General features: G+C 38.4%; 1 protein-coding gene across 1 annotated transcript in view; it reads left to right on the top strand.

Annotated features, from left to right (window-relative positions):
* The window catches only part of LOC139134542 (nicotinamide phosphoribosyltransferase-like), a 47797-nt gene that overhangs the window by 11013 nt on the left and 23208 nt on the right, over nt 1-13576 (top strand). Inside the window, exons 3-6 of the mRNA XM_070701422.1 lie at nt 800-928; nt 10888-11046; nt 11498-11628; nt 12394-12622. Coding sequence (XP_070557523.1) covers nt 800-928; nt 10888-11046; nt 11498-11628; nt 12394-12622 — 648 coding nt within the window. The remainder of the gene's footprint in view (nt 1-799; nt 929-10887; nt 11047-11497; nt 11629-12393; nt 12623-13576) is intronic.

The raw sequence follows: 13576 nt of genomic DNA, 5'->3' as shown, positions 1-13576 counted from the left end.
TGGGGGTGACTCACAGGCCCGAGGGGTTAAAGACGTATGCTGTTGCCCTAATGGCCAGTCAATATGTGTTTTGTAACACACCTCATCCGTAGTCATACATAAGAACGTACCATACACAAAAGTTGTCGCATGTAAGCTATATGATGTAATATGTCGGAGTGATTCAGCAAGATAAAGTTTTTCCCGACAGGGTCGCAATACTTCTGCAAAACGTTCAATGCACCTTTGATTATCGTCTTCGTTCGTTTTGAGTCCTTGTTTGAAACCAGAGCATTCAGTTCTTCTTCAGAAAGTAGGATAAACCGAGAAATTTCTCGACTATCGTTTCACTCGGCCGCAGACGGCATCTTTGTTTACATTCCAGTTCGCGCATGCGCCAATGTTTTTTTTTACGTCAGCGGGCATCATTTTTCGGAACTGATGCCTGGCAGGCAACAGTTCCGACAAATGATGCCTGATGACGTCGTTTACGTGGATCAGCACAAAAAGAACGCATCCCACGTGACTGTCAATTGGCGAATTAGAACACAGACTGCGGATGAGGTGTGTTCACAACAATCTGTCATGTTTACTAACTTGTATTAGAGCCTCTGTATTTCGAAAGTAAAGTGTCCATTTCATAATATTGCTGGCCATACCATTTGTAAGCCAAGTCTTTCTGTCCTTCCTTTTAAGAAAAGATGTAACTTCAGCCCCCAAAAATATTGCTGTAATTGAAGAATTCAACAGAATTTGTCATTTAAAAAACTGAAAATCTTCTATACTTACAGATTTGTTTGATTTTATTGATTATTTACAGGAACATGGAGGTCGTATTCCAATTAGAATACATGCAGTAGCAGAAGGAACAATAGTACCAGTAAAAAATGTTTTATTCAGTGTTGAGAATACCGATCCCAAAGTCCCTTGGATAACAAACTGGTTTGAGGTAAGTACATGTCAAACATGATTGTACTGGCCCAGATTAGGGACTGGTCAGTTTCTTCGGCCTGGGGGGGTGGGGGTGGGGGTGGGGGGGTTTGATTATTTTTTGCAGACGTCAAAAAGTGGCTGACCCCCCATTCCAAATTTGAAAACAGGGTGACACCCCCCCCCCCCCCCCCCGGGGCGACATAGGTAAAACAAATGGTGGACATACATTATATATATATATATATATATATATATATATATATATATATATATATATTACATTTTACATATATTTATATTTTAAATAGTCATTCTATGTTTTATGAAATTGTTGACATGTCAGTTGTAAGATAGGAATTTCAAAGTGTCTATCTTAAAGTTTGAATACAGTACATTTTGAATGAGCTGTATTTTGAATGAGCTGTGGATGTATTTCACACTTTCTATGCTTAACCAGATGTCCTGAACTGTTGTACAGAAATGGATGTCAATCATTGATATCAAAGAGGAAAAAGCAGTGAATCAAAAACTTTGATGGGTGTTAAGACTTGCCAACCATCCAATTAAATCTCCTGAGGAGCCATAGAGAGCTTTTTTAGCCAAATCTGATGTGTACAGTGTCTGAGAGGACCTTTTCTTGTAACATTGAAACCATAAAAGCACAGCTAATAATGACAAAAACTGCCTTTTTAACTGTTATTTTGTTCATAAAAAAGCATCTTTCTACAGAAAACCTGTGAAACAAAGGAAATAATTTCATCAATGAGAAGGAAAGATATCTTGTCATTTTTTACCTTCTCGTGTCTATTTATAGACAGAGAAGGTATTAGAGTTGAAAACCAATATGCTGCTGTCAAGAACTTCCGTCTGTCAAGACTTCCGTCTGTCAAGATCCGTTGACGTCATGCCATTGTGATGGGTCATATCATAAACTGGTGGGGGTGTTCATGGCTCAGGTTGAGGTGTGGGAGAACGATTTTGAGCTATGACAAAAATCAAAGGGACTTAGCGGCATAGCCACAGTGTTAAGCCTTTCTCCAAGGTTTCTTAGTTGACTACAATCTATTACAGACTACTGAGCTGACGTTAGGGGTACTCACTTTGTGTTTGCTCACTCTGTGAGCGCTAGTGTTTGGTACTGAGTTGCGTGGTTTTCCCTCATGGCCTCACGTGATCTGGGCCTGTTGCATAATCTGCAGAGATGATCATATGCCTCCGAATCTGAAAACTGTCATTGTGTAAGCCTGTCGGCATTTTCCTTGCATTTTTCTGATTTAATTTTGCAAAATATCGGCGAGTACCTCAATATTTCAAGATAACCCTTTCTTCCCAATCGTTTCCTGGAGTTTCAGAGTCATATGAACGAAAATGAGTGAAAGTTTTAGACAGGAAAATCGGACGTCGGCCATGTTCAATGTTTACAGTACAATCAGAAGTTTACGTGGAAGAATTAACCAACAAACACTATTCATGATGCCCGCCCTCTAGAGGCAGACCCTCCTATATGAAGTACCACATTTAATGCTTGTGGAAAGCTTGACCACACAATGGAGCATTTAAACTTTTAGAAAATGACAAACTGAATAAGAAGGTATTCAGAAAATGTCAAATACTGCGGAAAAATGCGCAAATATTCAATATAAACAGGTTAACTGACTGGTCAGCTATAAAAACAATGAAAATGTTTATGATCAAAAGTTTTTGAGATGCGCACATTTTAACAAATACAGAAATTATTAACATTATAAATATAAGACCAAACTATTTTTTCAGGGATGGGACAGGTTGGAAATGAGGGGTGAGAGACAAAGGCACTCCTATTGCTGCATGTGGATGCAGCCACACCATTTCATTTACAGCATACTTATTCACTGTGTTGTGTTCAAGTTCCATATTGTACTGACTGTCATACAAGGATAACATAAGCAAATCAAATCAAATTAGAAAAGGATCAATGCTGTTGTGTGGATTTTGCTGAACATGGCTGATTTTAATATTTCGCCCTATATATTTGGTATCCAGCAAAGGCATATTTTGATGTAAAGTCAAAATTAACACTACATTGCTGACAATATATTTTACCGTTTCTGCATGAACTTTTCTTTTTTAAATTATAGTATATTAGAACTTCAAACAGATTAACAGTTATCGTGATGTCAACCCATAATTTTACATCACAAAGACTGTAATTCTGCCAATTTGTTTTGTTTTTCAGTCATTTTATAAATTTTGCGCTGCACAAGATGATTGAACAAATTGCAATGTTTGAATTTGTAAACTCAAAGAATAGAAATCCTTTGGTCACAGATTAAATTATTTTTTAAAAAGAAATTTGCTCTTAAACACTTTTAGCATATACTCTTTACACGGTCATGTATTTCAAGGAAAATATGCCTATTTAAAACAGTAATTTCTTCACTTTCAATTTTTTTTCAATACTATGACAATTATCAGCCATGTGGTTATACAAACACAAGACCAGATAAAGCGTTTTTCATCATTTTCACAGGACTCTTTGGAAAATCCATTAAAAACAGTTAAAAGTGACTTAAAATGATCACTTGGTATACATTTAATTTACAGATGCCAGGTTGTGTATTTCACATGCACTCAGGTCAGTAAGGAAGTGCGTCATTATTATTTTGGACTGTGAATTCTTATTTCTGAATTATTTAACTTTTTCCCACATTGAACTATCTTTAGGCAGTTTATACTGTAGCTTAGAATTTTTTTGATTGATGTATTTAATCATCTTTTGGGTTCTTTGGGTCCATATCCCACCTCATGCCCCTACAACATCAACTATTTACCAACAACTCCATGCCAACAACCAATTACCTGACCTGGCCACACATTAGAGAAGGTACAGCGTCATTGACGGTATTTTTATCTCTAAAATAAGTCACTGTATCAAATATATATTGTGAAATATTTGTGCATGTTGCTTTCTCATGAATTCTCATAGAGAGAACAGAAAAGTATCAGGAATTTGTCATCCTTTTCATATGAAATGCAGATTTCATAGTGGTACACTTTCACTTAGCAAACATCAAGATATCTCTGATTTATTAAAGTATGGCGCCCGAAGGGCGCGCCGAAAAATATGAAACATCCTGATATCTCTGATAATATATGCCTTGTCCATTAAAGTCATGCACCTGAAGGGCATGCTGAAAAATGTCTGATATATTAAAGTGTATGTCCCGCATAAATTCAAAGTTAATTTTGCTTAAAATGAGCCATGCTATATGATTTTGCCACCCCTACTTTATCAATAAATAGCATCACCCCAATGAAACGACGCGGTTAAATATTATTAAAATGCAATATGTTGTGCGACTTTGAAGTTAGCTGCCATTCGGGTCGTTTCGGAATTCGCGGGCATTGCCACCGGAAATGACGTAACTAATAGAATGTACGAGTGAGTGTGTTCACCTCGGCCATAGCGAATGCATACCGCTGTGGCTTCAACATGGTGAGAAGTTACGCCTTTGGTGGCTGAAGTAACTGCAGCCATTGTCAGTTTATTGCATTTTAGGATGATGTATTAGCCGCATTTGACAAAATTACAAGAAAGGGTCGGAAAAGAGGCATTCAGACAAGCGTTTTCTGCGGTGCACATTTTCGAGTGCCGTGACTTAGAATAAACACGGTTCGGAAGCCAGATGTACGGTAAGATAGACTTTAATTCCTGGAGTTACTACATCAATTATGTGATCGCAATGCCGTACCAGTACGACCATTGTCACCAGAAAGCTTCGCGTGTATCATCATCAACTGTGGACAAGAGCGAGAACAGCAGCAAGACTGCGACAGGTTGCCCAAAACATGTCAAGGATGCGGGGCCGCGGAGAAGTATGGCCGTGTTTACATCCCCAAGACTGATCGCCGATTCAGATGCTTTACGAAAGTGATTGTATATAAATAAATGAATACAAGTACTAGATCTCATGCATGTGTGACTCTATAATTAGTAACGTTAGGAGATATCTAATTTTATATTCCTAAAAAGTTTACGTAGTGATTGACTGACTCTTTGCGAGACTGAACGATAGGTTGTGTATAATACAGCACGGCGCTGCCAGTAACAGTGACACAACGTGTAGCATGCAAAGAAGTGAAAGTCTGTTGACGAAGCAGTCGCGTTGTCGTCATCTGTTCCCTTCTGCTCGACTAAGTCTCCCCTAAAATATTTTAGCTTCTTTAAGAATTTCGCAGTCATGAAACAATGAACACTGTGCTTTATATCGCTGACACTTAATCAAGAAAAAAAACTGCGGAAGCGTAGCTGATCACTCCGTCACAGAAATGGCCGGCTGAGCCGCCCGGCCTCGGGTGCAAGTGTGCCCGATATTTACATCATGTCAATTTTAATTTATCTCTTCCCGAGAATTTGGCTAGACATGTCTTTACGGTCACATATTTTTAAAAGTGCCAATGTTCATGTGAGGTTTTATAACGCCAAACTGAAGATTTTGCGGCGAGAATACTACCTTTGGTGTTTATGCTAACATGACCCTCAGCCTGTTCCACTTCCAGCTGTTGATAGGAAAGATGTGTGTTATGAACGGTGGACAATTTTCAACTTGATCTCTACTACATTTATCTACAAGCGTCATGGTGTAATTCAAATTTTTGTATTCAGATTTTGAACGAGGCAATTTGTGTTGAGAAGTAATAATAAGGTGGGATGGCAACTCCAGACTTATATTTATATTTTGTTAGCTTGCGGTTTTGTGTACGGTAGTGCACTGGTGTGTTTAACTGTGGTGACGGTGGGCTTGTCACTAACGCGACGGTCAACAAGAGTTCCGCTCTTGTTCTCGTTTAGGTTAAGGTTCCGACTGTTAAAATTTGCAGGCCTGTAAATTCTGAACAGCTTTGTCATATCTCCTGTGACGATGATATTCTCAGTTGCACTGCTTTCACTCATGAAATTATCACTATCTCCATAGTCAATGCACGAAGTCACCATCACCCATTCTATTAGTGACGTCACAGCTACTTGCGCCAAAACGGGGCGAGCTTGGCAATTTCCGGAAAATGTCGCCATGATGGAAATCGAAAAGTGCAACTTTTCCCGTGTTTTCGTCGAAATAACATAATACAACCGTCTAAAAACCGCTCAAATAAGCTTCAGTTTGTGTGTAAATGTTTGTTTTATTAATACCAATTTCATTGACAACCAGAACTATAGTATATGCCCCAAGTCAAATGAAAAAGTCTCAAAATGTGGCAGGACTCACACTTTAAAGTAATGAGCTTGAAGAGCACGCTGAAAAATATTGAACATACAGATATCTCTGATGTATGTATGCTTGATATGTTAAAGTTGGGCGTGCTGAAAAATATGACTGATTATTAAAGTTACGCGCCCGAAGGGCGCGCCGAAAAATACAACTGAATGATGAAATTTGTGGCTGACACTAGCATTTTAGGCAATGGTGAGCCTGTGTCAAAATTCAAAAACACACTGACCCCCCCCCCCCCATTGGGCATTTCAAAAACATGGTGACCCCCCTATCACCAAAGTCAAAAACAGGGTGACCCCCTCCCCCATGAATCCACCACCCCCCCCCCAGGCTGAAGAAACTGACCAGTCCCTTACAGCCTTCATTGACAAGACTCATAGCAAAAAGGGCATGACCTTTGAGGGCCCTTGAACTAAGCAACAAACATCCATAAAACCTGTCGTTGGGCCATAAATGTTCTGTTTTAAATCCTGTCCGCATAGTGAGACATTAAAAATGACTTTTTTGCATCGCTGCAGAAAATGTTGGATTGGATATTGAAATGTTGAATATCTTGTTTTGAAAGTCAAGCATATTAACTGAAGGATTGACGATGAATTTTTGTTGCTGCCTGATGATAGGATGTGTTTATCAATTAACTGGTCAGAAAGAATTTCTTATGTGAGCTTAGTTTATTAAGGTCATGTTATGATGCTGCATATTTCTGCACAGATGTTAGATCTAATAAATATGCACAGGAATTATTAAGGCATATGGTTGATGTAGTTTCAATTTGTATATAAAAGATTTTTCTTCAAGTTATTAAAATGAACTAGCATTTCAAGACACATATATGTTGTCATCATATGTAATTATATAAAATCCATCACTGTTAATGAGCATCAGCTACTAACTACACAGCTGGAGATTTTGGGAGCTGATGTTTGGGACAGGTGTCTGTTACTTTCATGAGAAAAGAACACCACACACATGCGTAAAGTTGCTAGTCTATAAAACTAAAAGATATTACATATGTAATGCATATGGACACAGGCAGAAGTACCGGCATATTAACAACTGAGGTGATGTAAACATGTTCCAACTTGTCTTTTCTCAAAATATATTGAACAGATGACAATGTGTTTGTGTTACAGATAGATTTCAATTTTGCATGAAGGAAAACTGTTGGAAATAATACGTACCAAGTCCCCTAGCCCTGCATATGATGCTGTGTGTTCCTGGCGTTATACGGCCTCCCACCACAGCCCTGCTGACTGCCATAGACAAAACCGGCGATATGCGATTGTCCCAATTTGGACTGCACATGAAAAACTACTTTTCAAACTACTTTCCGCCGAAATCAACTCGATTCCGATCTCCTACCTGAATAATTCAACCACTCATAGATTGCAAAACAAAATTGCTCTCCTCGTGACTTCCCAAACTGTTAGTTTGCCAGCGATGCACAGTCAAGGGCCCAGTGGCTTGCCGCTCCATTAGATATGTTCATGCTAGATATGCTTCCATACCATGTTTCTAATGCATTCCTTTAGTGCACAGAGTGTCTATCTGAGTAATTTGTTGAATTTTCTGCTGTTTGCTATTTTTCAAATTACCAAGCTGCCAAGTGTTTCCAGCTGGAAGTATCAAGTTGATTTTGTATAGTTTGATACTCAAACAAAACCCAGTTTAATCAGATGACAAACAAAGTTTGCACAGTTTTCTTTGCCTACCATACTACAGAGAACATGCAAAACTTTGCTCATATAATTAAAAGTTGAACTCACTCAACTTGTATGCATATGAGAGACTATAGGTGGGTTTACACGTGTATTTTTTTAAACCTGAGAGAATCTGATTAGTCGCTCTGTAAATATTCCTTATCAGCGATCGAAGTGATCCGTCATACACAAGGTATAAATTTAGTTCGGGTCAAGCGCCCTCAGCAATATCTGGGCTAGAGAACAATCGTTTGCTTGGAATGGCGGACCAACACATCGTGCAGCTGCTGTCTACGCTCTTTTTTTGTTCTGTCAACCAATCGAGACGCCTTCGATGAAGAATTTACTAGGAGAGAATATTGATAGCCTCGCCCCGTCCGATGTCGGTATCTATTTCATGTTAAGATCAGACTCTTATACGGAAAATTGAGACAATCAAAGTTCCGTCCAATGCGACACTAGTAACACTGGATGTAATTTCCATGTACATGAATACACCAAATAATGAGGATTAACACAAGACACGTAGATTACAGGTACGTCTCGCCATGGCTAAGCAACATTTTACATAAAACAGCCAAACATGATATACACTTATATCATACACAATATCATACACAAAACGCAAACAACCCAAATTTATATGAACGATGTGTGGAGTTGCTTTCCCTTGACTACCAGTTGCTTTCCCTTTACTACCTACAGCTCATCATAAAATGGCATCGTTTTTCAAGCTCTGCCACTACGACAGTTGTTGTCGGACACGGACTTGAAGTGAGCTTGCAACCGTTTGATTTGTTGTGGCATTGTTCCGCTGTCCTCTCGAGTCCCTTCTCCCTGGCCTTGGCAGCGACGACTTCATACACTTGCCGATCTCTCGACGTGCCGTCCATCATACGGATGACGTTTTCGTCTCTCCAGATTGAAATTAGTAGCCTGATCTCTTCCTGTGACCAATTGCTGCCGCGATCGCGAGAGCTGCTTACTTGAACACCGTCCATTGTGGTAATGACCGCAAGCCTGAAGACAGGATATAGTTCGGCGTTTAGTTCGGTGTTCTGGTCACACGTGTCACAGAGCATGAGATTTAAAAAGTGCTGGTGAGCTGAAAATCACTCTCCTAAAATTATCTGCGGGAGTGTTACAAGAGTGATAAAACTACTCCCCTGAACTGCATAGGGAGAGTGAAGCAAATAAAAAGAATTATTAAATCGTTAATTGTGTCTTGTGCATTCTACTTGAGAATATTTATTTTTATTTTTTTTTTTATTTTTTGTTTTTGTTATATTTGTTGTTATAGGAACTTAATGTAAGTATTATTATTATAATAGTAAGAACCAGTATCAGCAATACCGGTACAGTCTTGATCACTGGACAAGTCACAAAATATAGACAACTGACTGTGCTATGATATAACACTATCGAAGTAGCACTCTGTAATTAACATTATTTATAACCACCTCTTAGCTAATTACAATCTACGATGACCATTTTCTGTTGACAAAATAATTTTTTCTTTTTATCTCTTCAAAAGTTTTACATATTTCATTATTTTCTCTTGTTGCACGATTCTCAGAACGTCGACTTAGGAAGTTTGATATCGCAATGCTCTTTTGTTTGCAAGGCTGGTTTTCGCCCGAGTGCTCATGGGTTGAATGAGATTAACAATGGCGGTGGTTACGAACGCTTCCCTTGCATAGAGAGAAAAGTAGGCTTTGCGCAAGTTTATAAGCGCGGCTGAGCACATCGTGTACCTGGGCGAGGTGGGTGTGCTCGAAAACAAAGATCAGTGCAAGTTTTGGAATCAAAATTGGCTGTTTTCCGCAGAGAAACTGTGCGGCGTATTTCCGAGGAGGTTTTCATAGTACGCATATGAGAGCGGCGATAGTGCATCAACGTCTTCAAATATTTCTCCAAACTGCATCGAAATCTCTGTGCTCTTAATTCATCGAGAATACGGTTCTTCCTAATTATGCAGTCAGCCAAACACTTTTCAAGAAAATGAGTACAAAAAATGAGGGAGGATCGCACAATTCGTGTTGAATGAATTGCCTGTATGATCTATGGGAGCGCCCACTCCGGACAGATGCCAGGCTTACGTTCAATATAGTCGTGGTTGCGTACTCTGTACAGACATCGCATATAAAGCAACACAATTTGATGAGTTTTACTAGCCACGACCACGGCTAATCCCTGTAGGGACCGTGTGTTTTCGGAACGCGAATGCATATACATGTATAGCAAAGCTTAGAAATAGAAGACACGGTATGGGCACACGTACGCATGGCCTTTGTTTCTCTTGTTCATATGTTCGCTACAATTTAAGTCAAGTCTACAAGTCTGCAGGCTGTAGCCTGTCATTCCGATGATGAACACGTGCTCAGACGCCGTTTTTTTTGCAGTGCATCATCCTGTGAACATGTCGCAGTCCTGTCCAAGTTGCCACGCGAGCGGAAAATAGTTGGCGTGGATTTTGATTTGCGCGAGCACTAGGCGAGCAGAGCGATCGCTCGCCTCAAATCTCATGCCCTGGTGTCAAGAGGCCATTGTTTAGTACGGAGCACCGAACCTGAACCAGCCCTCCGACACTGAATTAATTTAGTTCTTTGTTAGTTCGGTGTTGTCTGTTCACACGTCCAACTGACACAGGTTTAAATTTATTCCGCTGTCAACTCCGGACTTAACTCACACGTGTAAAACCCCCCTTACTACTAATCTTCCAAACATTTAATGATCTTTTCATACACAAGGTACATAAAGTGTGTCCATTGACAATGAATCATTATCTTCAGCTTTTCATTTTTAATACTCATTGCAAAGCTTCGTATTAATCACCAATTTGTTAGGCTTTGAGTAAAATATGATTACCTAATACTGTATAACTACCATATTGCTACTTCCACAGTCACTAGTATGACAAGTTATGCTACCTTACCATCTACAAGTGTATTGTTTTCAAAAATTTGTGGATTTGGATATCTCCACTTGATATCAATGATATTATGCTTATCCATTTCTGGCAGACATTACTTGTCCAGGTGTGGTATCCACTGACAGTAGCAACAAATTCAAGGGCACAGAAAGAAATCATAGCAAAATACCTCTTAGAAACAGCAGATAATCTTCAAGGACTCCCATTTAAACTTCATGATTTTGGTTTTCGTGGATCCACATCAGTTGAGGTAAGACCAGAAATTTTATCTGATGTTTCTAGCATTTCAATATTATAATGTTACTTTCTTGGGATGTCACTTTCTGGATACTTCATACTATTTCTAAAATAATGCATCCTGTCCTGTAAAAGGAGTAGCAGAATATTTCTCAACTGTGAATGTTTAAATACTAGCATCAAACTTGGACTTAATAGATTATATAGAAGCAAAGTGCAAGAAGTGTGCATTGGCTGTAGGCAACTTTCAGTCCAATATCTCATCTTGAAATAACATGAGGATCAATGAAAAAATTGTGACTGTTACTCATACCATAGATGGATTATAAAAGAGTTTAAAACATAGAAAAAAGAAACAAATGTGAATCAATTTAGTAATCTGTAAATAAAATATAAAACGGTTACCATAACTTGTTTAATTATTTTCTTCTAAATTTTTTTATGACATTTTTCTTTTTATGCAGTCAGCTGCAATCGGTGGTGCAGCACATCTTGTCAATTTCATGGGTACTGATACCATTGCAGGCATAGTCTGTGCCAGAAAATACTATGGCTGTAAAATGGCTGGCAATTCTATTCCTGCAGCTGAACATAGGTTAGTATACTCCAAAAACAATCAACAGCTTGTTTTTGACAAAAGGTAACAACTCTTTTAGAAGTGAATACTGAATCTAGAAATGAAATATGGGAGAATGATTTGGAGACACCACCATATATCAGCTTGATACACTCCCTGTACAATGTACTTATCAAGGAAATGCTATCTGTATCATTCTTTCTGGGAAAAAGCCATACTGAAGAATGTTTTGATTCTTTTCATAGCTCTGCTGTCATTGATGCTCATCTGATAGGTTACTGAGTGGTAGCATCATGCGTCATTCAACATTTTGACATGCAAAATTTCTCAAAAACTGCCAGTCTAATTGTTTTGATGTTTGATACACAGATTTCAGAGATGTTTTTGTTAAAATGAGCAATTTTAGATAAATTTGCTTAACGAAATTTGAGAGAATTTGTTCTTGTCATTTTCCTAAAAGTTTATTTTCTTAAAAAACACTCATCATACATCTTTCAAATTTAATGTGTAGTTTTGTTTAGATAACCATACACAGTTGTGGTAAAATGGTCTTAAATTCACATAGTTTAATCATGTACAATGTTTTCCTCATTTTTGTTGAAAACACAGATGTCTCTACAGCAGTTTTATAGATATATTTGATTTAGTAGTATTAAAGTTCACGACTCAAAAACGTCAAGTTCAACTGATAAAGTGCACTGAATACCTTGAAATCAGTTTTTTGGTCTAGGTTCATGTGGCACTTAAAGCTCAGGAGTTGATTTCTCAAATCTTTCATTGCAGTACAATAACCAGCTGGGGTAAGAGTGGAGAAGCTCATGCTTTCCGTAATATGCTTGAAAAGTTTCCAAAAGGACTTGTTGCTGTTGTGTCAGATAGCTATGACATATGGAATGCCTGTGAAAAGGTTTGGGGCCAAGAACTTCGGGACCTTGTCATAAAGCGAGGAAAAGGTGGTAATACGTTAGTCATTCGTCCAGACTCTGGAGAGCCAGCAGATGTTGTAGTTAAGGTATTTTTATGTTTTAATATCCAGTCTGTTAAAGTTTTGATAAAACTAAATGTTGGTAAAATCTGTCCACATATTGAAAGGGCTAGTAGTTCTAAGTTTTGATGATTTTCTTCACTTGTTTTGTTCTGTATGTCAATTCTACTCCCAAAAGCATGTTGAAACACCAGCTCTTTAACTTGTCAACATTCCACAGTGTATACAGTTGAAATGCACTGTTATTGTTTAAGTTTGAATTCTAAGTCATTATAGAATTCACATGTAAAGAAAAACAATATCCTGGCTGAGTTGACCAGCTCAACACTATATACTCAACATGCTTTGCAGAATACAACAAGAAATTGTAGTTGACATTAAAAAAAAGTGAAAAATATCATTAAAACTTTTAGCCACTGTTGGCCTTTTAACTTTTCCACAATATGACTGTCAATTTAAATTGCAGTGGTCGTCACGCTGCGCATGCTCATGAGGGGGTCCCCTCTTGTTGAAAACATATCCAAGAATGCTACACTAAGTTATAGGTTGATTACAGAGTTTGTGATATTGCCAGTTTTTAAAATGGCGACCAATCTGTCAGTCACAAGCATACCCACTTACCAAATCTAAAACACAATAAAAGGTAAATTAATCTAAGTTAAATATCTGCTGAATATTGAACAGGAATTACACGCTGTAGTGAGATCACATTTGATCATGATTTTCTTGAATTGGGCTCGGCTACTGTTATCACTTGAGCGTAGTTGAGAACACTTACCCATACGCATGTTACAGTATTACACCAACTCACTATCAAATGACGGGCTTCTAGTCTACGACATTGCTAGCAAAGAGGAGAGCTGTTACTTCAAGAGGCCCAACAGGAGTCCAGTTGACAATAACGCAAGCTACAGAAATCTACAGCTCGCGGAGCAATGCCCACTGCAGCAAGAAGAATTTGTTCCATGGTCAGCGTGAATG

Source organism: Ptychodera flava, chromosome 6 (assembly GCF_041260155.1).
Source record: "Ptychodera flava strain L36383 chromosome 6, AS_Pfla_20210202, whole genome shotgun sequence".
Taxonomy (NCBI): domain Eukaryota; kingdom Metazoa; phylum Hemichordata; class Enteropneusta; family Ptychoderidae; genus Ptychodera; species Ptychodera flava.
The sequence above is the reverse complement of the archived record's forward strand: the minus strand, read 5'-3'. Positions and strand labels throughout refer to the sequence as shown.